Source organism: Leptodactylus fuscus, chromosome 1 (genome assembly GCF_031893055.1).
Source record: "Leptodactylus fuscus isolate aLepFus1 chromosome 1, aLepFus1.hap2, whole genome shotgun sequence".
Taxonomy (NCBI): Eukaryota; Metazoa; Chordata; class Amphibia; order Anura; family Leptodactylidae; genus Leptodactylus; species Leptodactylus fuscus.
In genome coordinates, this window is record NC_134265.1 from 96323720 (window position 1) to 96351183 (window position 27464).

The 27464-nt window shown below is 38.4% G+C and overlaps 1 protein-coding gene across 1 annotated transcript in view; it reads left to right on the forward strand.

Moving 5' to 3' along the window:
• Nucleotides 1-27464, forward strand: part of DNAH10 (dynein axonemal heavy chain 10) — a 113260-nt gene that overhangs the window by 63333 nt on the left and 22463 nt on the right. The window contains exons 35-62 of the mRNA XM_075272173.1: nucleotides 1301-1489; nucleotides 1771-1917; nucleotides 2322-2513; nucleotides 2830-2948; nucleotides 4701-4859; nucleotides 6373-6508; nucleotides 6598-6720; nucleotides 9104-9238; nucleotides 10132-10348; nucleotides 10431-10550; nucleotides 11781-11926; nucleotides 12070-12222; nucleotides 12360-12620; nucleotides 13018-13190; nucleotides 14227-14320; nucleotides 16542-16709; nucleotides 16822-17010; nucleotides 17090-17261; nucleotides 18484-18687; nucleotides 18992-19072; nucleotides 19789-19986; nucleotides 20687-20848; nucleotides 21121-21295; nucleotides 23844-24025; nucleotides 24144-24280; nucleotides 25776-25993; nucleotides 26187-26408; nucleotides 27048-27195. Of these exons, the coding sequence (XP_075128274.1) occupies nucleotides 1301-1489; nucleotides 1771-1917; nucleotides 2322-2513; nucleotides 2830-2948; nucleotides 4701-4859; nucleotides 6373-6508; nucleotides 6598-6720; nucleotides 9104-9238; nucleotides 10132-10348; nucleotides 10431-10550; nucleotides 11781-11926; nucleotides 12070-12222; nucleotides 12360-12620; nucleotides 13018-13190; nucleotides 14227-14320; nucleotides 16542-16709; nucleotides 16822-17010; nucleotides 17090-17261; nucleotides 18484-18687; nucleotides 18992-19072; nucleotides 19789-19986; nucleotides 20687-20848; nucleotides 21121-21295; nucleotides 23844-24025; nucleotides 24144-24280; nucleotides 25776-25993; nucleotides 26187-26408; nucleotides 27048-27195 (4620 nt within the window). The remainder of the gene's footprint in view (nucleotides 1-1300; nucleotides 1490-1770; nucleotides 1918-2321; nucleotides 2514-2829; nucleotides 2949-4700; nucleotides 4860-6372; nucleotides 6509-6597; nucleotides 6721-9103; nucleotides 9239-10131; nucleotides 10349-10430; nucleotides 10551-11780; nucleotides 11927-12069; nucleotides 12223-12359; nucleotides 12621-13017; nucleotides 13191-14226; nucleotides 14321-16541; nucleotides 16710-16821; nucleotides 17011-17089; nucleotides 17262-18483; nucleotides 18688-18991; nucleotides 19073-19788; nucleotides 19987-20686; nucleotides 20849-21120; nucleotides 21296-23843; nucleotides 24026-24143; nucleotides 24281-25775; nucleotides 25994-26186; nucleotides 26409-27047; nucleotides 27196-27464) is intronic.

The following is a 27464-nucleotide window of genomic DNA, read 5'->3' on the forward strand; positions in this document are numbered from 1 at the left end:
GTGAGGGTGTGGTGGGGGAGGGGCCATTGACCCTTGTAGACTTATTTTCATGTATGACAGAAAACTGACGTAATTTATGTTGGCAATCTATGGCAGCTATGAGATGTCATAGATTTCACACCAGGCTCATGGCCTAGTGGACAGTGTCTTTCATTTGTTTTCAGCATACAAAAGGTTGGCTTAGTTATTATAACTTGGGATCTTATCTAACATACAATCACATAGGTAGTCCAGATCTGCTGCACATGTCATTCAAAATAGGATTTGAGCTATAAAAAGACCCGTATTACTAATGTGTATTCCCCGGTTGGTTGCCTAGTAGATCCCTTCTGTGGTATACTACAGCACTACATTTTGTTGGGCCAGGATAAGTTGCTCCTTCAGATACTAGGTCAGGGTTGCTCCATTTTATTTTCTGGTACACTGTATCTTAGATTTACTATTTCAGTTATGATTGAACACTTTTTGACATGCTATACATATGGGTGTGGATTCTTAGGCAAAGGTGCGTGGCTTAATTGAACCACAGTGCACCAAAATGTTCCAAAATTGTGTCAAAAATTCTGTCTCAAAGTAAACCAACCAAAAGATAGTATAAATGTAGAATGGATAGTGTAAAGATATGCCATATTTATCATCCAACGTCAGTCACTGTGATAAATCTGGTGCATTCTCAGTCTGCCTATCTGAGTTTACACTGTCTATTAGTAAATCCAGACCCCTGAGTACTATACAGGACCCTGAAGAAGCTCCCTTCCTATACATAGTAAGTTATGTTCGAGCAGCTCCTTCTGACTTTCTCATCTGTATTTGTTATCTGCTCTTGTCTTTATTTTTCTTAGCTTCATTTTTTTTTTTTACTTAGGGTAACAGTTGGGTAACTTCAGAAGAGTAGTCACTAGTTTTTCATAGAGTTGTGCTCTCAGGTTACAATATTTTCAAATTACAGTAGCTGTCCCTTGAAAAAAAACTAGATATTTACGTGTTTTATTTTTATTTCTTTAGTATTTATTGCAGTTATGGAACTCGTAGCATGTCAATTATACCTACGGAAATTCTGGCAGTTTCCCTATAGGTATAATTTAAACAGAAAGTCCACAGAGGAAACCTCTGCAAACTGTCTGTGCAAAGCGATGTGGGAAGAAATGCGATGCGTCGCCATTGCAGTTTTTCCCACAGTGCTTTTTTTCTCTGGGACTTTACATGTTTGTTATATTCTCTTACTTAAGCTAACCTTTTAATTTTTTTGCTATTCATATCCTCAATTTTAACATGTAGACTTTAATTGATTGATTTTCAGTTTGAAGGTCAGGAGATTGCCATGGATGCTCGTATGGGGATCTTTATTACTATGAACCCTGGTTATGCTGGACGTACAGAATTACCAGAATCGGTGAAGGCTCTATTCAGGCCGGTGGTTGTAATTGTTCCAGACCTCCAACAGATCTGTGAAATCATGCTCTTTTCAGAAGGGTTTCTTTTGGCCAAGGTAAGCTGAGTGCGTTGCATTTTTCATCCTTGACAAGGAATGGAAAATATGAAGGAAGTACGTAGATGATTCCCTTCTGTTAAATCCACTCCTGACTTTGGCTCAAGAATACGCAGCAAAATCTGCAAAAAAAAAACCCTGCAGTGTTTCCACAGCATGGAGCCTTAGCATAAGAATTGAAAATAAAGATGAAAACTAGTATTGGCAGAAAGGGGTTAAAAGTGAATGTAAAGGTGCATAGACTGAGCCATTAAGAAACAAATGATTGCATGTCTTTCTAGAACCTGGCTAAAAAGATGACTGTATTATATAAACTTGCCAAAGAACAACTGTCCAAACAGCATCACTACGATTTTGGATTACGTGCCTTAAAATCTGTGCTGGTAATGGCTGGAGAGTTGAAGAGAGGGTCACCAGACTTGAGTGAAGTAAGTATATAATATCTTATTACTGGTGTTTTTAAAGGATTTCCTCATAAAAACAACTATATTAGGGTGCGTGGGTGCATTAAAGAGAGAATCCCCTGTTTGGGACCCCACTCTATAAACATGAATGGAGAGGAGCCTGTAAAGCAGTTCCTGCATCTAGTGGACACATCACTTCAAAATGTGAATCACCATTTATTTGCAAGACCACCATGTAATGTTTTGTGTACACAGGTAAATGGCTGATAAGACAGCACGTATTTCTTGTTATTCACTGTACTACAGGATAGGAGATGGGCATATTGGGCGATAGTTTTGGCCCAGATTACTTCCTTAGGTATACACAGTAGTTCTATCATGTCATGTCTTATGTTCATGAAGCATCAACACATTTCCTTTTCCTTTAGGATGTTGTTCTGATGAGGGCACTCAGAGACATGAACCTACCGAAATTTGTGTTTGAAGACGTCCCCCTGTTTCTTGGTTTAATTTCGGACTTATTTCCGGGACTGGACTGTCCCCGTGTTCGCTACCCTAACTTTAATGATGCAGTAGAAGAGGCTCTTAGAGACAACAACTATGTCCTGCTGCCTAGTCAGGTAAATGTATTGGCTAAGAAACTTTTGTAACTAAAAAAAAAAAAAAAAAAAAAAAAAAAAAAAGCGATATTTGTCAAGATGCCAGTCTTGATCTTCCCTTGTCTTAGTAAAGTGCACATATTAAGAGGCTATTGTCTCTAAGTAATTTAGGCACATCTCCATACATCTGAATCTCAAATTATGACACAATACCTGACCTAAAATGTATGATAAATTTTCTGCAATTACTCTTTAAGTTTAAGACTTGGTATGAGAAATTAAATATTATATTATATGTGCTTTTCAGTTTTATAAAATGTCATTGTTTTTTCTGTAGGTAGACAAAGTTGTTCAGATGTATGAGACCATGCTGACACGTCACACAACTATGGTAGTTGGTCCTACAGGAGGAGGAAAGTCTGTCGTAATTAATACTTTGTGTTTAGCACAGACTAAGTAAGTGTTGTCATCCTAGCCCTCACATACAGCATATACAACGTGTAGTCTATAAGAGATTACCCCTCACAGGCAGCATATACAATGTGTAGTCTATAAGAGATTACCCCTCACAGGCAGCATATACAATGTGTAGTCTATAAGAGATTACTCCTCACAGGCAGCATATACAATGTGTAGTCTATAAGAGATTACCCCTCACAGGCAGCATATACAATGTGTAGTCTATAAGAGATTACGCCTCACAGGCAGAAGATACAATGTGTATTCTATAAGAGATTACCCCTTACAGACAGCATATACAATGTGTAGTCTATAAGAGATTACCCCTCACAGGCAGCATATACAATGTGTAGTCTATAAGAGATTACTCTTCACAGGCAGCATATACAATGTGTAGTCTGTAAGAGATTACCCCTCACAGGCAGAAGATACAATGTGTATTCTATAAGAGATTACCCCTTACAGACAGCATATACAATGTGTAGTCTATAAGAGATTACTCCTCACAGGCAGCATATACAATGTGTAGTCTATAAGAGATTACTCTTCACAGGCAGCATATACAATGTGTAGTCTATAAGAGATTACTCTTCACAGGCAGCATATACAATGTGTAGTCTATAAGAGATTACTCCTCACAGGCAGCATATACAATGTGTAGTCTATAAGAGATTACTCTTCACAGGCAGCATATACAATGTGTAATCTATAATAGATTACTCTTCACAGGGAACATATACAATGTGTAGTCTATAACAGATTATCCTTCACAGGCAGCATATACAATGTGTAGTCTATAAGAGATTACTCCTCACAGGCAACATATACAATGTGTAGTCTATAATAGATTACCCTTCACAGGGAACATATACAATGTGTATTCTATAAGAGATTACCCCTCACAAGCAGCATATACAATGTGTAGTCTATAAGAGATTACCCTTCACAGGCAGCATATACAATGTGTATTCTATAAGAGATTACCCCTCACAGGCAGCATATACTATGTGTAGTCTATAAGAGATTACCCTTCACAGGCAGCATATACAATGTGTAGTCTATAAGAGATTATCCCTCACAGGCAGCATATGCAATGTGTAGTATATAAGAGATTATCCCTCACAGGCAGCATATACAATGTGTATTCTATAAGAGATTACCCCTCACAGGCAGCATATACAATGTGTATTCTATAAGAGATTACCCCTCACAGGCAGCATATACTATGTGTAGTCTATAAGAGATTACCCTTCACAGGCAGCATATACAATGTGAAGTCTATAAGAGATTATCCCTCACAGGGAGCATATACAATGTGTAGTCTATAAGAGATTATCCCTCACAGGGAGCATATACACTCTGCACAGTCTAATAAATTAGGAATCATTGATTTTGTGACTTGCTACAGTATCTGGTAGAAACATGAACTGTTGTGTGTACATGTATATTGCATATTTTAACCTTGTTCACTTTGGAAAATGTCTTTCTTTTACTGTTTTAAGTACTCCAGTTTTCTCCCAGATTTAACAAGGTGATAGATTGAGACAAGAAAATTAGATTGTCTCATTCAGGGCTTCATATTAAATTCAATGATTCTTCGAGTGACTGACAACCATTAGACTGACAATTAGATATTGACAATCTCTGTGTTGGTGCTACGTAAGCAACAGAAATAAATAGATATGTAATTACAATATAAACATTAATTTAAATGGTATTTTAATGTCCTTCTCCTCTTATCTTCACCAGACTTGGTCTTACAACAAAGTTATATACACTGAATCCCAAAGCCATGAGTGTGATTGAATTGTATGGTATCTTAGACCCCACAACAAGAGACTGGACTGACGGAGTCCTTTCAAACATCTTCAGGGAAATCAACAAACCGACCGATAAAAAAGAGAGACGGTAAGACATTAAAGATTAAAGCTCTATTCACATCACTGGATGGACACCATCAGCACCCTACGGACCCCACTAACTTAGAGAGGCATCTGTCTGGAACTGCTGAGGTGCCTTATTAATACACTGCGATTCTGGGTTTAAATTCAACATCTATATGGAATGTTTATGTCCAATCCTTCTCTATAAAGGTTTTCTGCGAATATTCCAGTTCACTCCCATGGAAATTACTTACCGTATTTTTCGGACTATAAGACACACTTTTTTGCCCAAAAAAGAATGGTGCGTCTTATAGTCCAAATGTGGCCGCAATACAGACTCGGCATCTGCTGTAATAGGAAGGCGGATGCTGGGGAGGGTTAGACGCCGGCACATGTGCCAGGACCTGAGACATCACTACACTCCTGCCCTGCATGAAGCCAGCAGCGGCAGGAGTGATGTTGCTATTCCGCTCCTCCGTCCCTCCCCGCATCTCTCCTGCCGCTGCTGGCTTCATGCAGGGCAGGAGTGTAGCGATGTCTCAGGCCCCGGTACATGTGCCGGCATCTAACCCTCCCCGGCATCCGCCTATTACAGTGGATGCCGGGTCTGTATTGGCGGCCCCTTCCCCCCCACCCAAAGTGTAAACTACCCCCCCCGGGGCAGGTCCCCACCGGCCCCATACCTGTAAAGTTGCAGGCCAGCTCCTGCGTGGCGATATTGCAGGAGCCGACCTGTTCGGGTGACAGCCGGGAGCCTAATGAAGGCTCCCAGGCCTGTCATTGCTATATTACCATTGCGGCTAGTCTATGACCAGCCGTAATAGTAATATACAGAATGTCCCATAGACGGCAATACAGTTGTATTGCCGTCTATGGGACTTGCAATCAAATGACTGCTGGTTCAAGCCCCCTAGGAACTAATAAAATAGTTTAAAAAAAAAACACAAAGCTTTAAAAATATATAATAAAAAAAATGAAATAAATAAGAGTTCTAAATCACCTCCTATCCCTAGAATACAATGTGGCCTTGCAGCTGTTGCAAAACTACAACTCCCATATATTAAATATTTTTACCATTTTTTGCTTCAAAATTGTTTTCCCCTATTTTCCTCCTCTAAAACCTAGGTGCGTCTTATAGTCCGAAAAATACGGTATATTTCTCAAATAACTTTTTTTTTAATACTTGGTACTTAGTTGAACATTGAGAAATGGGGTGCTTAGTGTGGAGCAGTTGGCTGGAAATGCGCAGCACGGCTCTTTTCATTTAAATGGAAACCACTGGACATAGCTAAAGTACAACACTTGTCGATATCCAGTAGTTCCAAATGAAATGAATGGAGTGGCAGTGCAAATTTCTGATCAGCCAATCCTCCCAATCTGGGGTACAAAACAACCCAGTTCTTGTGATAAATGGGGGTGACAACAGGAACTGTGGCCCTCAATGATCAGCAAGTTACTATATAACCATTTTAATATTGTACTGAACAATGGTAATATGTATATTTATACCAAAAAACTTTTGTATTTCGTTTGGATAGGTATATATTGTTTGATGGAGACGTTGATGCTCTCTGGGTAGAAAATATGAATTCAGTGATGGATGACAACAAGCTATTGACCTTGGCAAATGGAGAGAGAATAAGACTTCAGCCACACTGTGCATTATTATTTGAGGTCTAGGCTATTTTCATCTTATTATTGATTGACTTCATCTGCAGTCTCACGTACAGCTACTGTATAATCTATTTGTATTATTTCTTTAGGTTGGAGATTTACAATATGCGTCACCTGCTACTGTGTCCCGTTGTGGTATGGTCTTTGTAGATCCCAAAAATCTTAAATACAGACCCTACTGGCAGAAGTGGGTCAACAATCGGCAAAACAAGGTAAATGCATAAAGACTAAAGGTTTGACTTATATTCTCATATACTCGACATTGAAAGGCTTAGACTCTGGTGACATCCTGGTAAATAAAATTTATTTTACATTTCATATGGAGAAATCTATTGCAGTTAGGACACACCCTTAAGTGAAATAGAAAATGGTACTATTTGGATATCTTAGAAAAAGCTGACTTAAAGGGGTTGTTCAGGATTAGAAAATATGTATGATTTCTTCTTCACAGGAAGTGACATTACATCCATTGATTACAAGGCCATACTACAGTTCAGTCTCATTCATTTTAATCGGTCTGAGCTGTAGCTCTGCCATGTGACACATGATGTCACTTCCTGTGAAGAAGAAATAAGCCATGTTTTCTAATCCTGCATAAACTCTTTAATACCTACAGCTTTCTTAAACCAGATTAACGCTACATTTTTTTTTATAACTTGGATTGTGATCTTCAGTTGCAATCTCATTTCTAATCCGGAGTTTGGAAGCTGCGTATATTTTGTGATCCTTGTGTCTAGCTTTGAGTGTTATTACAGTCCTATGAAAAAGTTTGGGCACCCCTATTAATCTTAATCATTTTTAGTTCTAAATATTTTGGTGTTTGCAACAGCCATTTCAGTTTGATATATCTAATAACTGATGGACACAGTAATATTTCAGGATTGAAATGAGGTTTATTGTACTAACAGAAAATGTGCAATATGCATTAAACCAAAATCTGACCGGTGCAAAAGTATGGGCACCTCAACAGAAAAGTGACATTAATATTTAGTAGATCCTCCTTTTGCAAAGATAACAGCCTCTAGTCGCTTCCTGTAGATTTTAATCAGTTCCTCGATCCTGGATGAAGGTATTTTGGACCATTCCTCTTTACAAAACAATTCAAGTTCCGTTAAGTTTGATGGTCGCCGAGCATGGACAGCCCGCTCTCAAATGATCTGAAAACAAAGACTGTTCAACATAGTTGTTCAGGGGAAGGATACAAAAAGTTGTCTCAGAGATTTAACCTGTCAGTTTTCACTGTGAGGAACATAGTAAGGAAATGGAAGACCACAGGGACGTTCTTGTTAAGCCCAGAAGTGGCAGTCCAAGAAAAATATCTGAAAGGCAGAGAAGAAGAATGGTGAGAACAGTCAAGGACAATCCACAGACCACCTCCAAAGAGCTGCAGCATCATCTTGCTGCAGATGGTGTCACTGTGCATCGGTCAACAATACAGCGCACTTTGCACAAGGAGAAGCTGTATGGGAGAGTGATGAGAAAGAAGCCGTTTCTGCAAGCACGCCACAAACAGAGTCGCCTGAGGTATGCAAAAGCACATTTGGACAAGCCAGCTTCATTTTGGAAGAAGGTCCTGTGGACTGATGCAAAGATTGAAGCAAAGATTGAGTTGTTTGGTCATACAAAAAGGTGTTATGCATGGCATCCAAAAAAACAGCATTCCAAGAAAAACACTTGCTACCCACTGTAAAATTTGGTGGAGGTTCCATCATGCTTTGGGGCTGTGTGGACAATGCCGGCATCGGGAATCTTGTTAAAGTTGAGGGTCGCATGGATTCCACTCAGTATCAGCAGATTCTTGAGAATAATGTTCAAGAATCAGTGATGAAGCTGAAGTTACGCCGGGGATGGATATTTCAGCAAGACAATGATCCAAAACACCGCTCCAAATCCTCAGGCATTCATGCAGAGGAACAATTACAATGTTCTGGAATGGCCATTCCAGTCCCCAGACCTGAATGTCATTGAACATCTGTGGGATGATTTGAAGCGGGCTGTCCATGCTCGGCGACCATCAAACTTAACTGAACTTGAATTGTTGGTCCAAAATACCTTCATCCAGGATCCAGGAACTGATTAAAAGCTACAGGAAGCGACTAGAGGCTGTTATCTTTGCAAAAAGGAGGATCTACTAAATATTAATGTCACTTTTCTGTTGAGGTGCCCATACTTTTGCACCGGTCAAATTTTGGTTTAATGCATATTGCACATTTTCTGTTAGTACAATAAACCTCATTTCAATCCTGAAATATTACTGTGTCCATCAGTTATTAGATATATCAAACTGAAATGGCTGTTGCAAACACCAAAATATTTAGAACTAAAAATGATTCAGATTAATAGGGGTGCCCAAACTTTTTCATAGGACTGTATGTTCTACTTTGCCATGACTTTTACTGCCTACCTACTAATTCATTGGTCATCATATCAATCAGTACAGTCCAGGTATGTCCCATTGATAAAACACTTTTTGATGCAAAAAAAAAGTTTGACTTATAAATTTACAGTTTATATTATACTGATATACAATATCACAGTTTCTAGTAATTTTTTATTTATGGCATAAAATTAATTAAAATTTCCTATTTGTTTTAGCAGGAACAAGTTGAGTTAAACCGCTTATTTGAGAAATATGTGCCTCCTTGTATTGAAATGATTGTTGAAGGAATCATGGATGGGAAACAAGGAGAAAAGCTGAAAAGTATTGTTCCTCAGACAGATCTGAACATGGTGATTAGACATATTTGTTTTTGTTTATACCAAAGGCTGAGGCTCTATTCACATCTACGTTGGAGGCTTTGTCAGGAGCCTCTTTTGCAATTCTTGTAATATTTGATTATATTTCTATCTGCCGCCACCCCACTTCCCTATCCCAGCACCAATGTATAACACCTACAAAACAGTTAATGTCCATCCCAAAAATATCTCAGAAATGCTGACTATACATACCTTTCCACCCAGGGAGTTTAATATATTAATATTTCCACTGTAAAAAAAAAAAAAAAAAAAAAAAAATCTATTTTTGGATCGAACCAAGATTCAGATGCCAATCCATGTCCATCATTTATGTGGCACTCTACTGCTTGTATACAATCCTTCTCACTACAAAATAGTTGCATTCATAGACTAAATGAGTTCAACTATAATATGATCTTTTATAATATTCTGGCAATTGCCAATTTTCTCCACCAGACCCAATAGACTTATTCTCTGCTTCAAAGGCACCCTAACCCCAATCTATCAATATTACCTCCTTCCATAGATCTCCCAATATAGCATATGACCATAACCGATAGTGGGGGTTTGCCTTGCCTTCTTGGCAGTGCCATTTTCCATTGAATTTTAGGTGTTCTGTATATTTTGTGAAGGAGAAAAGGTTCAGATCAATGTTGAACTGAGTTCATTGAAAGATGGCTTTTAATGAATTATGAACTCCAAGGAACAGATACACCAACTTTTTAGACCAGCAAGCGGAGCCAGTAATTGCTGGTGTCCACATGGTAAAATGGATGAAGTAGACATCAGTCAGTGCCCTTCATACCACTCATTGTGATTTTTGATACTTACATGATATACATCATGTTATAAATGTATAAAATGTACCATTGCTGTATACTCTGTAGGTGACGCAGTTGTCTATGATGCTTGATGCTTTAATTGAAAAAGAAGTTGAAGATGTAGATGTTCTGGAATGCTACTTCATAGAGGCTTTATACTGCTCTTTGGGAGCAACATTACTTGAAAATGGAAGAATCAGATTTGATGAGTACATGAAACGTTTAGCCTCAATGTCAACTACTTATGATGAGCAGGCACTGGCTGGACCTGGGGAACTTCCCGGTAAGAGTTATTCCACCAAAAAATATCATTTCTGATCAAGTGGAACTTCAGAAGATTGATGGAATCTTTGCTGCTGTTTCAGGTCAACTACCTACCATTTATGACTTTCATTTTGATGGTGAAAAAAAGAAATGGATCCCATGGAGCAGACTGGTTCCGAAGTATATACATAGACCTGAGGAAAAATTTATTGATATTCTAGGTAGGTTTAAAGAATCAATAATGTTATTGATATGATGTGAAAAGGGATCAATTGTGATCAAATAGTATATTATATGGACGGCATTGGACGCATGTGTATACTTTGTTAGTGAATTAAAGGGAGTCTATCAGCACCAAAAATGGTATTAAACTAGTCTCAGTACCTTATAGTGCTGAGAGCCTTGAGCACAGTGCTATCATTTGTTTGTAGATAGGCAGCTTCATTTTGATGAAAAACTTCTTTTTATACCTATACAAATGAGCTAAGAGTGTTTCGGTTTTTTTCTGAGGTGATTAAGACCAGGTTCTGATGGGGTTTTTTGAGCCGGAATCCGCGTCAGAATCTGGCTCAAAAAACCGCCTCCTGTTGAGATCAGTGGGAGATGGTCATTTCCTTTTTCCGCAAGCGGTTTGTTCCCGCTCGCAGAAAAAAGAAGCAACATGACCTTTCTTCAGGCGGATTCTCCAGCTGATTCAGCCGCGGATGTCCACCTCGTGACACTCCCTCCCAACTAGGCCCATTCATTTGGGCCTAATCTGGAGCAGAATGCTTTGACTGGATGCCGGTGCCCTGTATGCACTGCACCGGCATCCATTTGTGGCTAGCCGTTTTTGGACTGGATTCTGAGGCGGCCACCGCATCAAAATCCGGTCCAAAAAACTCCCATGTGAACTTACTCTAAGTATTACAACAAGATCCTTCTCTCATTAAATGCCCCTGCCAGCAGCACTGACTGCGTTTCCCCCCACCTCCTGCTGAGATCATGCATGCATACTCGCAGCATGTGGACAACTGTTGTTTAGGTCTCATTTCTTTGCTGGTATTGTGCTGTATATCACAGTGGGTTAGCTGCTGGCTACTTTACAGAGACTAACTTGCGGCGATTACTAGGCAGAGCTCAACTTTCTTTTCTGAAACTACTCTGAAAATCCACTCTGTGATAGGACCTACTATGGGAAACAGATGAAGTCTCAAACAACTTTCTCAGCCATTGAAAACACGGTCAGCAGCATATAACTTGGCATATTTATATGCAGCTTCTTCCAACCTTAACTGGTGATATCTCTGGACTGTTTTCTGCATTTTGTCTTGTTTTAGTCTGTTCTGCTATACTTGGCCTGTGCTAGTCAACTATTAATATTCTTGATAACTTTCATTGTCCTAGTATTATTGTATAAATGCTTGGTTTATCTGTGTTAATAATAAGAAAGAATTCTGTGTTATCTGCAGTTCCTACGGTGGACACTACACGTACCACATGGCTGTTGGAGCAAATGGTGAAAATTAAAAGACCAGTAGTACTTGTTGGTGAATCTGGTACATCTAAGACAGCCACTACAATGAACCTCTTAAGGAACTTAAACAGTGATAATACGGTAATATTATAGTACCCCAGTCACCCGCCATGCTTCTCTATTCACCTTGTACTCTTTCTCATGTTCTGTTTGTGCATAAATCTCATACTGTCCTGTAAATAAAAACTAGATAGAAGTAATTCTGTGCATTTCTTTCTGGACAGATGCTGCTGACTATCAATTTCTCTTCTCGTACTACGTCTATGGATATCCAAAGAAATCTAGAAGCAAATGTAGAGAAACGTACTAAAGATACCTATGGACCACCTATGGGCAAGCGCTTATTGGTGTTCATGGACGACATGAATATGCCAAAGGTTTCTGTTTTTTATGACATTCAAAATGTTTTTATAATAACATATTTTATTATTCTCCACCATTATTCCTTGTGTATTAACAAACTATCTTGAAAATATGGAATACAAACTCATTCTATTTTCCATTGTGCACACAGGTGGATGAATATGGGACACAACAGCCAATTGCTCTGTTAAAGTTGCTACTAGAGAAGGGCGGCATGTATGATCGTGGAAAAGAACTAAACTGCAAGTTCCTAAGAGATCTTGGGTTTATAGCGGCAATGGGAAAGGCCGGAGGTGGCCGAAATGAAGTGGACACGCGATTTATCTCCCTGTTTACTGTATTTAATGTACTTTTTCCTTCAGAGGAATCCTTACATCTTATTTACTTCTCTATTCTCCATGGACATACAATGGTAATTGTTAGCTTGTTGTTCACAAACAGATTTATTGATACTAAAATACAGCAATGACACACATGCAAACACACAATTACCAGTAGATGTAGTAACAGATTTTTCCCACTTCCCACAAGGGCAGGAGAAGGCAAAGTTGTGCCCACTCATGAATACACTAGACTCATAAACTATGCGTGTGCTGTACTCTTTTACTACTCATATTACATAAACTCCACATCAGTGGTACTTTTTTTGCTAATAGGAATAGGGATGTGTGAGTGTAATGTAATACCCTTAAATGGGACCATGTATTCAGGTGACAGATCCACTTTAAAACTGGATTTATATAATGGACAGACAAATCTAATTTATAAGCAATGTTTTGGCATTTGACTTGGCCTCTTTGACTTTACAGCTATTTCATGAAGATGTCCAGAGCATTTGTGATAAGTTAACTTCCTGCACCCTGGAACTCTATAAAATGATTGTTCGGGATCTTCCTCCTACTCCTTCAAAGTTCCATTATATATTTAACCTTCGTGATCTTTCTCGAGTATTTAATGGGTTGATTTTGACAACTCCAGAGAGGTATTTTTCTTTCTTTGTTCACTTTTACAGTTAACTGCATGACTTGTCTTGACATGGAGGAAATTTTACTAATCAAATTGTGCCAGAATTCCATAGATGTCTTGCACCGCGTATATTAAGTGTTTTGCCTTAAAGAGGACCTTTCATGTCCTCCAACATTGGTGGTGTTACATACCGCTGGAAAGTTGACAGTGCACTTTTGAAGTTTTGAGCTTTCCAGCAGTATTTAACACCACCAATAGAGGGACTGAAAGTTCCTCTTCACCTTACATGGCAACATGGCTTAAGATGCACCAATATGTGCCCAAATCGCCCACAAAATTTAGCTAAAAATTCTGGTGGAAAACAAGTGTTATAAATTCATATTACACAATCTAAGAATGCACTAAATGTAATATCGGCCACTTTGACAAATCAGGAGTAGTTTTAGATTACCTAGTTTACAACAGTCCATGCACTTTTAGATAGTTGTCATCTGACACCTATCTCGCCAGACATCCTCACACACATGCACATGTGAGAAGTAAGAATACTTATCTCTCCAACATCTGTTGGAAGATTCCCATACACATTGGGTAGTTGGACAAAACTAGCAAAATTGTTGAGTTTGGCTCAAACCTACTGTTGTTTTAGAATGCTATACATTGTTTTATGGTGCACAACGTGTGCTTCAAAGCAAAAAGAACGTGAATTAACCATATAAATTACATGCTTGTAATATATAAACACAAATTTAAGAATCTGGTTTATATTGATAGATTCCACACAATGTGGTGCAGATGAGTGAAAAAGTTTTTAATTCGGATTAGCAGAGTGGAATCGGTATTGGCTTTGATACTGGTTTATCATATGTTGGAAAACCCTGTAGTGCCTTCTCATATGTAAAACGTACTCTTAAGTAAACATCTAATACAACATACTGTCACATATTTGTCAAAAGTAGTATTTGTTGTAGAACGTTCAATAACATAATTATCCCATACAGTATGTAAATCATATTACTTTCTTACCTTTTATGTGTTTTATTGGATTTCAGATTCCAGACAGGGGCACAGATGGTCAGAGTCTGGAGAAACGAGGCCCTAAGAGTTTTCCATGATAGACTAATCAATGAAAACGATAAGACTGTGGTAAATAACAAATACTGTATTATGATTCACACTGTGCAGTACGAAGGCATCCTAGCAACCAATAGAACCACCTTTAACAGGAATATCTTGAAGAAATGGCTTTCTGTACTATTTTTTTGGTTTCTCATGTCGTTTTGAAGGAGTTGTGGCCCAGTCTTCTTACAACATTGCTTCAATTCAGTGATGTCTGTAGACGTTTATTTATGCACAACTTTCGTAAGATCCCATCACAGCAATTTGGTTGGGTTGAAGTCTGGACTTTACTAGACTATTACAACACCTTAATTTTTTTTTTTTTTTCAGCCATTCTGTTGTAGATTTTCTGATATGCTGGGGATCATTGCCGTGCTGCAAAAACCAGAATCAGACAAAATGTTGGTCTCACTTTTGATTCTAGAATACTTTGGTTTCCAGAAGAGTTCAAGGTGCCCAGATCCTGTGGCTGTAAAACAAGCCCAAATGAGGTGTTTGTGCAGATATGCTGTAGTTTGTTTTTGGCAAATTTGGTGCAGTGGATTATGGCCAAACATCTCCACTATGGATTCATCTGTCCAAAGGAAATTGGTCCAGAAGTCTTTTGGTTTATTCACATGCAACATTGCAGACTTAAGCTCTGCTGCCATGTTCATTTTAGAAAGAAGAAGCTTTCTCTTGGCAACCCTTCCAAATAAATCATACTTGTTCAGTCTTTTTCTAATTGTATTGTCATGAATTTGAGAAATTAAAACAGTAACTGAGCCCTGTAGTGTCTTAGCTGTAGCTCTTGGATTTTTTGCAATTTCTCTGACCATTGCATGGTCTTCCTTGAGTTAAATTTGCTGGGACGTCCACTCCCAGCAAATTCAGTGTTTTCCACTTGGGTATAATCTTCTTCACTATAGATTGAAGGCCTTCAAATTGTTTGGAAATGGCCCCATAGCTTTTCTCAGATTGAAGAGCAACAACAATTGCTTCATTAAAATCATTGCTGATGTATTTCCTCCTTGGCATTGAATGCTCCAGACCAGCAAACTTCCCAAACTGCAGCTTTCACACTTGCTGATGATCACTTAATCAAAGTCATTTGATTAGCAGCACCTGGCAGCTACTTCCCCTCTTAATTCCTGTGGAAACTGTAAGGCTGTACTTAATTTTTCAGACATTGCTGCAAGTCGCCTGAGGTCCATATTTCTAGATTTTTTCTTCTGCTGCACAAAACTTTAGAACTTTAGAGAGTGTACTTTGTTTTTCATATATATAACATACAAAGTTAAAGGGGTTGTCCCATCTCAAGGTTCCTATCTATACTGGTAGCTTATGTAAATTGAAGTATTTTCCTAAATACATTGCTTTAGAAATGCTGTTTTTTTTTGTTTTGTTTTTTTAAAATGTAGATTGTGAGCCCCATATAGAGCTCACAATGTACATTTTTCCCTATCAGTATGTCTTTTTGGAATATGGGATGGAAATCCATGCAAACACGGGGAGAACATACAAACTCCTTGCAGATGTTTTTTTGCCCTTGGCGGGATTTGAACACCAGGACTCCAGCGCTGCAAGGCTGCAGTGCTAACCACTGAGCCACCGTGTGGCCCCAGAAATGCTGCTTTTTTGCCTGCTATGTGAACTTATTCCTCCCATTGTTTACACAGCGTTGCTATAACCACTGACCTGTAGGAAAAGTGATGTCACTCATTGCTCTGCTGGCAGAACAATCAGTTCAGTTAATTGCAGTTTGCTGATAAGAATCTGTTATCTCTCTATGTAAATACACAGAGTCCATTCTCTACAAGCAGTGTGTATATTATCTAATCTGCATAAGTATTGTGATACTTTTGAGGCCTGTTCAGCAAGGAGTGGGGGGGGGGGATACAGGAAGTAAGAAGAAGAGACTGCAGGCAGACAGCTGATTTACTGAGATGGGAAAAAACCCAAACTCCTTTAAACCCAAACTTGTACAATTGTTTAAACTGCTGCAGTGCGATATCTTATCATAGAAAAAATGTTTCTCTGACTTCTTTGGTTTTTGCTGTCTTCAGTGATAACATAGCATGCTGCTACAGTTTAACCAGTTGCAGAAGTTCACATTAACTTTGCAAAATCTGGATGTACTATGTAATGTTAATTTAGTAAAAATTGCATAAAGCCACTTGAAAACATGAGCCGCTTCTTCTGAAAGAATTCAGATGGTAACACTTAACCCCTATGCATCTTCTGTATCCACTGTTATTAATTTTTTCAGGTACAAGGTCATATTAAGAGTCTCATTGAAGAACACTTCAAGGCTGACCTAGATTATGCCACCCGTGACCCCATTCTTTTTGGTGACTATAGAACAGCAATGCATGAAGGAGAACCACGAGTATATGAAGACATCCAAGATTATGATGCAGCTAAAGCCTTATTTCAGGTGACATATGCTACAGCTTTATGATAAAATACATGATACATATTATCTAATTCATACAATATCTAGATCTATATCCATCTATCTATATGTTCTGTCTGGAATGTTTCACCAGGAAATCCTTGAGGAATATAATGAAAGTAAAACCAAAATGAACTTGGTCCTTTTTGATGATGCGCTTGAGCATTTAACCCGAATACACCGCATTATAAGAATGGATCGAGGTCATGCTCTGCTGGTTGGTGTAGGAGGCTCAGGAAAACAATCCCTTGCAAGACTGGCGGCATTTGCAGCTGGCTATGAGGTTTGATAACATTTTTGTAACAGATGTGCAGTTTATTTCCAGTATCAGAAGATATTTAGATCTTTCTGTCTTCCATTAGGTTTTTGAAATCGTTCTTAGCCGGGGATACGGAGAGAATAGTTTCAGAGAAGATTTGAAGAATCTCTACATAAAGCTTGGTTTAGAGAACAAGAAGATGATTTTCTTGTTTACAGATGCTCATGTGGCAGAAGAAGGCTTTCTGGAACTTATTAATAACATGCTGACATCTGGTAAGCAGTTACTTACTGTTAGGCTGCATTCACACAGAGTAATGCCAGGCGTCATTTGTGTGTAATTTGTGTGTCTTTTACGGCCGTCATAAAACGTTTACATAGAGTTCTATAGGAAAAGACGTCCGTAATTTACTGCCGTCATTTACGGCCGTCATTACAATGACGGCCGTAAATGACAGCCGTAAATGACGGCCGTCTTTTCCTATAGAACTCTATGTAAACGTTTTATGACGGCCGTAAAAGACACACAAATTACACACAAATGACGCCTAGCGTTACTCTGTGTGAATGCAGCCACATAGCTACACGTGTTAAACATTTGTGACTGGTTATATTTGATACTTTGACATTTTATGATTAGAAAATGTTTATTAAAGATCTCTAAATATAATAAAATGATAATGAATGCCACAGTTCCCTTTATTCCCACTATATATAAAATCAAACATATAATTGACATAGTAAAATACATCTCCTCATACACCATCATCGTTATATAAACTACATTAGCATAAGGCCCACTTCACTGCATCAATACCACTAGCGTTTAAGCATGTGTTCACATATGTACGGCCCAGCCCATTTTCCCTCTCCATGTCCCGATCCCCTGCACTAGAGGCAGCAGGGATCGGAAAGCATCTCTACTGCCTTCACACATGTGAGCTCTTGTGCAGGCAGGAGGGATGATTGCTGACTCCTGCTGCTGTTTAGTGTAAGGGTGCATTCACACAGAGGAAAATGGCGCTGAATTTGGTGTGGAATCCGTGTCAAATTCAGCGCTGAAAAAAAAGCCTCCTATCGACTTCATTGAGTTCCTTTTTGTGCTGGCTTTTTTTCAGCACTGAATCTGACATGGATTCCACACCAAATTCAGCGCCATTTTCCTCCGTGTGAATGCACCCTAAGGGATGAGCACTGAGATGAATGTTCCTGCTGCTGTTAATGTAAATTATGTATGGGGGCAACTAATGGGGAATTATATAGTGGGTGGGGGATACTAAGTAGCATAATAATGGGGCATTATACTGTGGGGGGCACTAATGGCACATTATAATGCTCCTTAGTGCCCCCACCCACAGTATAATGCTCATTAGTGCCTCTCCGACTATGATTAAAAACTGATACTGATGCAACTGATACATGTGAATGTGCCCTAAATGAATCTTGGTGTTTCAGTGAGATCAGCTAACCATCCTATGTGTATGTGTTTATTTCTTAGGAATGGTCCCAGCACTTTTCCCAGATGAGGAGAAGGAATCAATTTTAAACCAAATCAGAGATGAAGCTGGTAAACATGGCGTAGGACCTGCAAAAGAGAGCATTTGGCAATTCTTTGTTAACAAGAGCGCAAACAACCTTCACATTGTTCTTGGAATGTCTCCTGTCGGGGATACATTGAGGACAAGGTGCAGAAATTTTCCAGGTATGAGGCACATACAAATGAATTTACTCATATCTCATTGTCAAGGCTAAGGCTCCACATTGCAAACGCAGCTAAAAAACAATGCAGAAAAAAAACACATCGAAAACACATTAATTTTTTTTCTACAGCATTTTTCAATGTGCTTTTGCTTTTTTCTCTGTGTCTTTTCTTTCCCTATTAAATATATAACAGCAGAATATAAGCATGCCATGTACACATGGATATAGAACAGAAATATATATGAAATATTTTATCATATTTCTCCTGTAAATTTGAATAATAAAAATATGTCTTTCATTTCAAGGTTTGGTAAATAACACCGGCATTGACTGGTTCTTGCCTTGGCCACCTCAAGCATTGTATGCTGTTGCTAAATCATTTTTAGGTGAGTGTATTCTATTCTCAGTACTTTCTAAGGGTGCATTCACACTGAGTAAACGCTAGCTTATTCTGAACGTAAAACACGTTCAGAATAAGCGGCGTCTAAAGCAGCTCCATTCATTTCTATGGGAGCGGGGATACGAGCGCTCCCCATAGAAATGAATGGGCTGCTTCTTTCACTCCGTGCAGTCCCATTGAAGTGAATGGGAAGTGCCGGCGTGTACGCTCCGGCATGAGCAGAGCTTGCCGTATACGCCGGCACTCCCCATTCACTTCAATGGGACTGCACGGAGTGAAAGAAGCAGCCCATTCATTTCTATGGGGAGCGCTCGTATCCCCGCTCCCATAGAAATGAATGGAGCTGCTTTAGACGCCGCTTATTCTGAACGTGTTTTACGTTCAGAATAAGCTAGCGTTTACTCAGTGTGAATTCACCCTAATTCTAATAATCAGCATATCGCAATAGAATTATTTATTTAATGATTTATTTCTGTTTTATCCTGAAATATGCTATTAACAGTAAGTCAGGATGAGATTTTCACACTCGTTCACAAGTATTAGTAACATAAGGTTAAAACTGAATATATTGTAACAAGGATGGGCTGTATATGTGGCTAGTTGTCATATATTATTATCGTACAAAATGTAGACACATGGCAGGGTGATTATCATGTAAAATAAAACCATTAAGTTCTAATACGTTTCCGTTATATTTTACAGGAGAAAACCAAATGATCCCTTCTCAACATATGGAGCCCGTCATTGGCCATGTTGTTATGGTTCATGAATCGGTTGGAGAATTTAGTAAAAAATTCCAGCAGAAACTAAGACGAAGCAACTATGTCACTCCAAAGAATTATCTGGATTTCATCAACACATATTCAAAGTTATTGGATGAAAAGAACCAGTTTAATCTAGGTGAAATATAAATGTGGGATTATGTGACTATCATAGGAGTTACCAAGATGGCCTGTCCTAGAAAATGGTGGTCTTAAGACACTAAGTGTGTTCCTAGCGTGTTATCAATGCATAGGAGCTTACTTACCATATGTGCACTTTAGAAGCAAAACCATAGGGGACAACACAACCATTATGGCTTCACTTAGTTTTGCAAAAATGGTTAATGCAGTAGAACTCTATGGTAGTCAATAACTCTGTAAAGACAATGGGGCAGATTTATTTTTGTGATGTCCTCCCCACTACCTGGAAAGGGAACATAGCAGGGTCGTACTATGGACAGGACCATTCAGCCCACCAGATTTATCATTATTTACACCAGTTTTTTGGCGACTGATGAAGGATGGCGTTCCTTGTTCTAAATTAAGTGCGTTCTCCGCTGGCGCTAGAGTTATAAATCCCTCTAATTCTAGTGCAGACTGTAAAGATAGTCATGCAATGTAAAGATAGTCATGTGAACTTAGCCAAACTTTAAAAGAAAAAGAAACAGAGTTAACAATCCTTTGCCAATTTTTAACAAATTTTTGGCAATTTGTGGAAATGTTCTACGGTCTTTTTGGGAACTGTAATAACTGCATTTGTGCTACTTTGTGGATTTTGTAATATTACAGCTGGAATGAACTGTACATATATAGTAACAAAAGTATGTTTTCTCCTGCAGCACAGTGCAAGCGACTAGAAGGCGGCCTGGACAAGCTGAAGGAGGCTACTGTGCAATTGGCTGAACTTAATGTAAAGCTGGCTGAGCAGAAGGTGGTTTTAGCAGAGAAATCAGCTGCATGCGAAGCGTTACTTGATGAGATATCTGTTAACACTGCAGTAGGTGAGCAAAGTGCTGTCATTATAAGTCTTAGTATTAATGGGTTATGTTTTCCTCCAAAAATCGAAGTGTCAGACTTTTCGGTGCATTTTGCAAAGTCACTTGCAGCTTTCTTCCCATAAAGAAACAGGTCACATGAGAATTCACACTGAATTATGTTTATTTTTATATACATGAAATTTCATATAGGAGTTTCATTTCCATCCTCTTTTTCAGTACTCTGTCACATAACAATATGTCACATAGTAACAAATAATGTTTACTGAAAATTACAGCGGAGGAGAAAAGGAAGCTTGCCGAGGAGAAGGCTGCGGAAATAGAGGAGCAGAATAAAGTCATTGCTGTGGAGAAGCAGGAGGCTGAGAGCGCCCTGGCTGAAGCTTTGCCTATACTAGAGGCTGCGAAGCTGGAACTGCAGAAGTTGGACAAGTCAGATGTAACTGAGATCAGGTAAGTCACATACTGAAGTCATTATATATCATGCATGATCAGATCTGACTTTGGCAAGGTGTGTTTTATATCCACTTGTACATAAAAGAATAATGCATTTCCTATGATATGAATCAGTATACTTGGGACAGAGTGGGTTCTTACTTTTGTTAGATATTGAAAGGCAGTCTAATAGGTCCAAATTGCTTCCAGATCTAACATTTGAAGTGTGTAAAGACATTTAATAGGAGCAGAAGCATTACTTTATGACCACAAACAGATGAAACGGTAGAGAATCATATTTTTATGGATGTGCATATCAGCCTGTAATAGATAGATATAATAGATAGCTGAGACGCAGTCTGAGGATGAAAATGTCAATCCCAGCTAAAAGGTGCAGCACCGGCGACCAGTCGAAAGAAGGACCAGAACTCTTCAGGCTTTCTGCACACAGATATGGACACAGAGGTCGTAGCCTCCATGCATTTGTATGCTGATTTTCATATTCATTAAATAAAGGCTTCACCATGTTTCTGCTTATATGAAAGATTCATACAAGACAATATTATTTGTTTGGGAAGCATTTTGGATTTAATAGATTCTCTTTATACTAAGTACTAAGAATGTTGTCAACAGCTTTCATTGCTAACTAGAGCAAACTAAAGTTTCCAATGACACCTGGCACTAAATCAGACTCTTTAATGTGATATCACAGTATACAGGACAAGTGGATTATGGCGGTTTTATGAAGATGGTGAATATACTGTCTCACAATGAGCTAGAGGCCCATCTGAAGCTCTTAGAGGGGCTATTGGAGTTACTGCAAATATATGCAAAGCTCTGTGTGCATTTAATACCTCTATAGGGGATAGATATGTACATTTATTAGGTTATTAGGCAGATTCATGGTCAGACTAGAAAATATTTATTTGTAGTCTGTAACCGTAGAGCCATGCAGTACGGCATAGGAGCTGTGAACACAACATAGGAGGACGCTTTCAACCAAGATAAAGTAACAGTAACATTTTTATATTAACTGAAGTAACTTAATCTGATCTTGAATTATTTTATTGTATCATACGTCCTTAAATACTATTAAAATTACATATATGTAGATCTAATCTTTGAACGTTTTGCACTTTGTATTTAAACATCATTCTATTTGTAAAGTTGTTTTTTTTTATATTTTTGTCATTTTCTTTTTGTATTTTGGTCATAATCTTTTTGTATTTTGTCATATTCTTCTGGGTAGTATATAGAAATCACATTATTCACAGCTAAGCAATATAGTTATATAGAAAATATGTCATGAGCCTGTCAAGCACTACAGCTTCTGTGTCAAAAGCATATCGGCATCCATGACAAGTGGTCTGCCATGCTGAATTCCTGTTGTTATATGTGCTACGTTTATATCCACATTTTTAACGATTTTTACTAAGCTATATTTGACTAGCAGTCAAAGCAAGGTCTAGAAATGATAGATGCTTTTACTGCTCAGTCGTGCGTCCCCTTTAGCAGTGATCTACTTGAGGAACGTTTAATATCTGATGGCCTTCTGTAAGAGAATGCTTTATATGGAATGGTAGTAGATGGGACATGTAAGAGGTATAACAACTGTATTTTAGAAACAACTAAGAGAAACCTACAGGACCAATACTGACTTGTAAGGAAATTGCAGGCATGTGGAATTTTCTTCTTTAGCATGCACAGTGCATATCAGAATAAATTGTAAATACGATATAAGGAGAAGGTCTTCGCCTTCTTTCGTCCAGATTTGTACGATATAAAGTAATCAAGTGAAGTATTACAATTTTGCCATCCCCGAGAATTAAAATTGAGATGTGCTCTTTAGTATCCGAACTTTTTGAGAGTATGACATGGAATAAGGCTTTTCTCTTACTTTACGCTCATCAAAGGAAGATGTAAGTACATGTGAGGACCTTTCTGATTTGCTGTGAGTTTTTAATGTGAGTGACTGTACTGTGGAGTGTCAGTATCCATGTAGTTGATCGATTCGGTAAGTCATGATTACATATGGCCTAGGTTCAATGGTATTGTAATGACCCACCAGTGTAGACCATGAAGGTAATATGAGCCTCTGTGGCTTCTACTGCAATAATAGGTACATGTTAGATATATAATATATACTATGTTTTCTTGACTACGGTGTGTATTGTGTCCTTCAGTTAGAATGTTTGTTCTAATTTATGTGAATTATTCAGAAAAAATTGTCATGTGGACATATTGAAAATATGATATGGCCTTTATATTCAGTGGTATTCGGAGTCTATTTCTCTGTAAAGGTGGTAATAAATTATAGGTGATCATATGGTAATAATTTCTCCAATCTATATATATTACTATCAATCTAACATTTTTATTTCTATATGTGTGTTGTCCAATCTGTAAAATACATTTACAGTAATAATTGGGTTGTCAAACATCGTGCCATATATAACAGTTATATAGTGTGTTTGGGACTGATCTGTTTGCAGTGGTCTACTGTAATGTCTAACACTCTTTGAAATACAATTCATGATGAGTTATTTGTAATATTATTATATTTAAGGACTTTTGCCAAACCCCCGAGGGCAGTCCAGGTTGTGTGTGAGTGTATCCTAGTGATGAGAGGCTACAGGGAGATAAGCTGGAAAAGTGCAAAGGGAATGATGTCGGAGCCAAACTTCCTGAAAACACTCATGGATATAGACTTTGATGCAATCACTCAGAATCAAGTCAAGACAGTCCGAGGTAATGTGCTTATATTCTGTCTGTCAGCATTGTAATACCATCTGTATATTACATGAGATAAGCTTTTACATCATCTGAAGACAAAATCAATCTTTCATCTTGTGGGATTTTCCTGTAGGATTCTTAAAAAATCTTAATGCCACATTTGAAGAGATGGAAGCCATCAGTAAAGCTGGACTGGGAATGTTGAAATTTGTTGATGCCGTAATGGGTTACTGTGATGTGGCTAAGGAGATTAAACCGAAAAGAGAAAAGGTATACTTGTACATTTATTATAGTATTTTATTGTTAGTTATTAGAGATGAGCGAGTGCTATTCGAAACGTAGGAATGAATGGAAGCGGCCGGCGCACAGACTTTGCCGGTGGCCGGCCGTTTAACCCCCTGCGTGCTGGCTGCGGCCATTCATTCCTATGGGTGTGTGCTATTCGAAACGAGAGTTTCGAATAGTACTCGCTCATCTATATTAGTTATATATAAAGCCAAGACAATCCACAGTGCTGTACAGACATTTTCTTCACTCTCAAGTGGATGACAGTAATGGGGCCGCTCTTAAACACAGAAGTGCAAATTTCATTGGAAGATGGGGATCCAGTCTTTATTTAGTTTATGATTCATTTGATAAGGCACTATAGCTCAGGATCTTTAGGACTGAACAGCACCTAGCAAAGGTCTATTGTCTATAGGGATAATGGAAACTGTCAGCCCTAAAGACAATGGAGGAGATTTATTGAGTTTACTGCATACAAGGCATGAAAGAGTTGACATTTTTTTTGAGCAGCAAATCGTGATGTTTTAGAAAAAATTTAGACTTTTCAACTCTTTGCTGCCCTCGCCAGTTTCCTGAAAGTGTGTGTTACGTTGGCATCAGATTTATGATCATTGTGCCAGATTAATGGTCAGCCTGGCTACAAGCTGGTGTACATTTCATTTCTGGCACACAAGGAGGCATGCACCACTATACAATATCACACAATATCCTAGTGCGGTGGAAATAAAGACACCAATATTCATAAATCTGCCTCACTGAATGGAGTCGCGGTATAAATGGCCGACTGAAGCTCTATTGAAACTCCTCCTTGTTGCCAGCTTGCACAGCTGAGGAAAGGGAGGCTTCTGGCCTAAGTTCTAGTGAAAACCAAAAACATTGCATAAAAAGGGGAAAATTTAACTTACAAATAACCAAGGTAGTAGATTCCCCATATGTATCGACCATAACCCCTTCATGGGCGTGCCATTACCTTACATAATACTCAGAAACAGGAAAACAAATAAGGTAAATAAAGCACTCAGAATAATATACAAAAATAGACCCAATTTTATTAGAATAAGTACATATAAAAATGAAAGAATATATACACAAAAGATGAACAAACAACAGTACAGGGGATTTCCAATAAGGGGTCAGCAAAACAATAGATCCCTGTATCACCCCATAATAAAATGCCAAGTGCACTGCACTAACACATGGGATATCATATAGATAATAATGATGATGATTTATCAAAAAAAATATTAAAAGACTATATGTCACGTCTGCTTTGTTATAAATTAGTTGGGTAGCAATTATGAAATGTACAAAAGAGGAAAAGAGATAACTAAGATGGAAATGCCAAGTCCGATAAGGCTGTGTAAAAAAACTTTGTCTACTGCCATTTGTTGAAAAAAATACCTTTCATTTTAATTATATCCACCCAAAATTTTCATTATTTAAGATATCGTGATAAAATATGATTTCTTTTGTCTTGCAGGTGGCAAAACTAGAACGAAACTATCACATGAGCAAGCGGGAACTAGAAAGGATCCAGGCTGAATTAGCTGCCATACAAAGTGAATTGAAAACGCTCGGAGAACGATATGAAGCTGCCATAACAGAAAAGCAAAAGCTTCAAGAGGAAGCAGAAATTATGGAGCGCAGGCTCATCGCAGCTGATAAACTGATCTCTGGTTTGGGATCAGAGAATATCAGGTAAGTTTTTAGGGATGCCTCGTATAGAAAACTTCTTCATCACTTGTCATCAATTGTTTCTGATATTTTCATCAAGACCTTGATACATTTATTGGATTTCTAATTTCCTTTCACATTCTTTTCAATGATAGTATTATTCGTATATTCATATTGACAATACAAATCAAATATATACATTTTTTATTTTTTATAGGTGGACAAATGATTTGGAAGAGTTGAAGGAGAGAAGAGTGAAGCTATTTGGCGATTGCTTGCTCTGTTCTGCTTTTCTCAGCTATGAAGGTGCCTTCAACTGGGAATTCAGGAAAGAGATGGTATACACAGAGTGGCAGCAGGACATACTGGTCCGTGAAATCCCCCTTAGTCATCCATTTAGGGTGGAGAGTCTGCTTACGGATGATGTGGAAATTAGCAGGTAGATCCCTTCTCTTTCTAAGTATGGTCTAAATTGTGAAGGTTAAATGGAATATATGAATGAATTGTATGAAGAACTATATGGTCCAGATATACTGTCTGGGATATGCCTAGAAATTGGCCAAAATGCACTTTCTCTTGGAGCATTTATGGTGCATGATGGCACATCTAATAATCCTGTGGTTTGCATGATAGTGAGCAGAGAAGGAAGGGCATCTAGATAGGCCATAAGTTATACCACAAATCTACTGCTAGTTCCTGACTGATGTAGATTTAAGTTCAGGCACACCTACAGGCACTAGAATTACTAAGAGGCTGTAATGGTCATGGTTCATAGTTTGTTGCTTTTGTGTTGAAACCCATATTTCACTGTTATTGTATAGGTAGTATAGCCATCTCATTGATGTGGACATACAAAGCTATCTTCATAAAGATAAGTCACAAATCTGTTCAGTATTCTGCAGGCATTATTTATTGCTCTCCCAATATTAGCTATTTAGATGCTTGATTTTGTTGTATAATTTGAATCTTATCTACTAGTAATAGACTGCAGTTGCTTCACTTAGGAAAAGTTAAAAAGCCACCAAAAGGGGCGACAAAACATATGAAATATTTTGTTAACTTTATGCTTTTCCTGTAGGTGGGGCTCTGAAGGATTACCTCCAGATGAGCTCTCGATACAAAATGGTATACTGACCACCAGGGCAAGTCGCTTCCCACTGTGCATAGATCCTCAACAGCAAGCTCTGAACTGGATCAAAAGAAAGGAGGAACGTCATAACCTTAAGGTGTGCTTAGCACCCTCTTCTTATATCATAAACAAGATAATACGTCCAATATTATAATCTTGAGAAAAGGTTTCTATAAAGACAATACATTTTTGTTTCGCACAGTACTTGTGAAATATTGTTTTATCATATGAATCACTAAACCCAGTGGCGTAACTAGGAATGGCGGGGCCCCGTGGCGAACCTTTGACATGCCCCCCCCCCCAACCGTCACCGAAGACCCCGACCGACCCCCCTCCTCCGTACTCTATTATGTCCCTTAGTAAGCC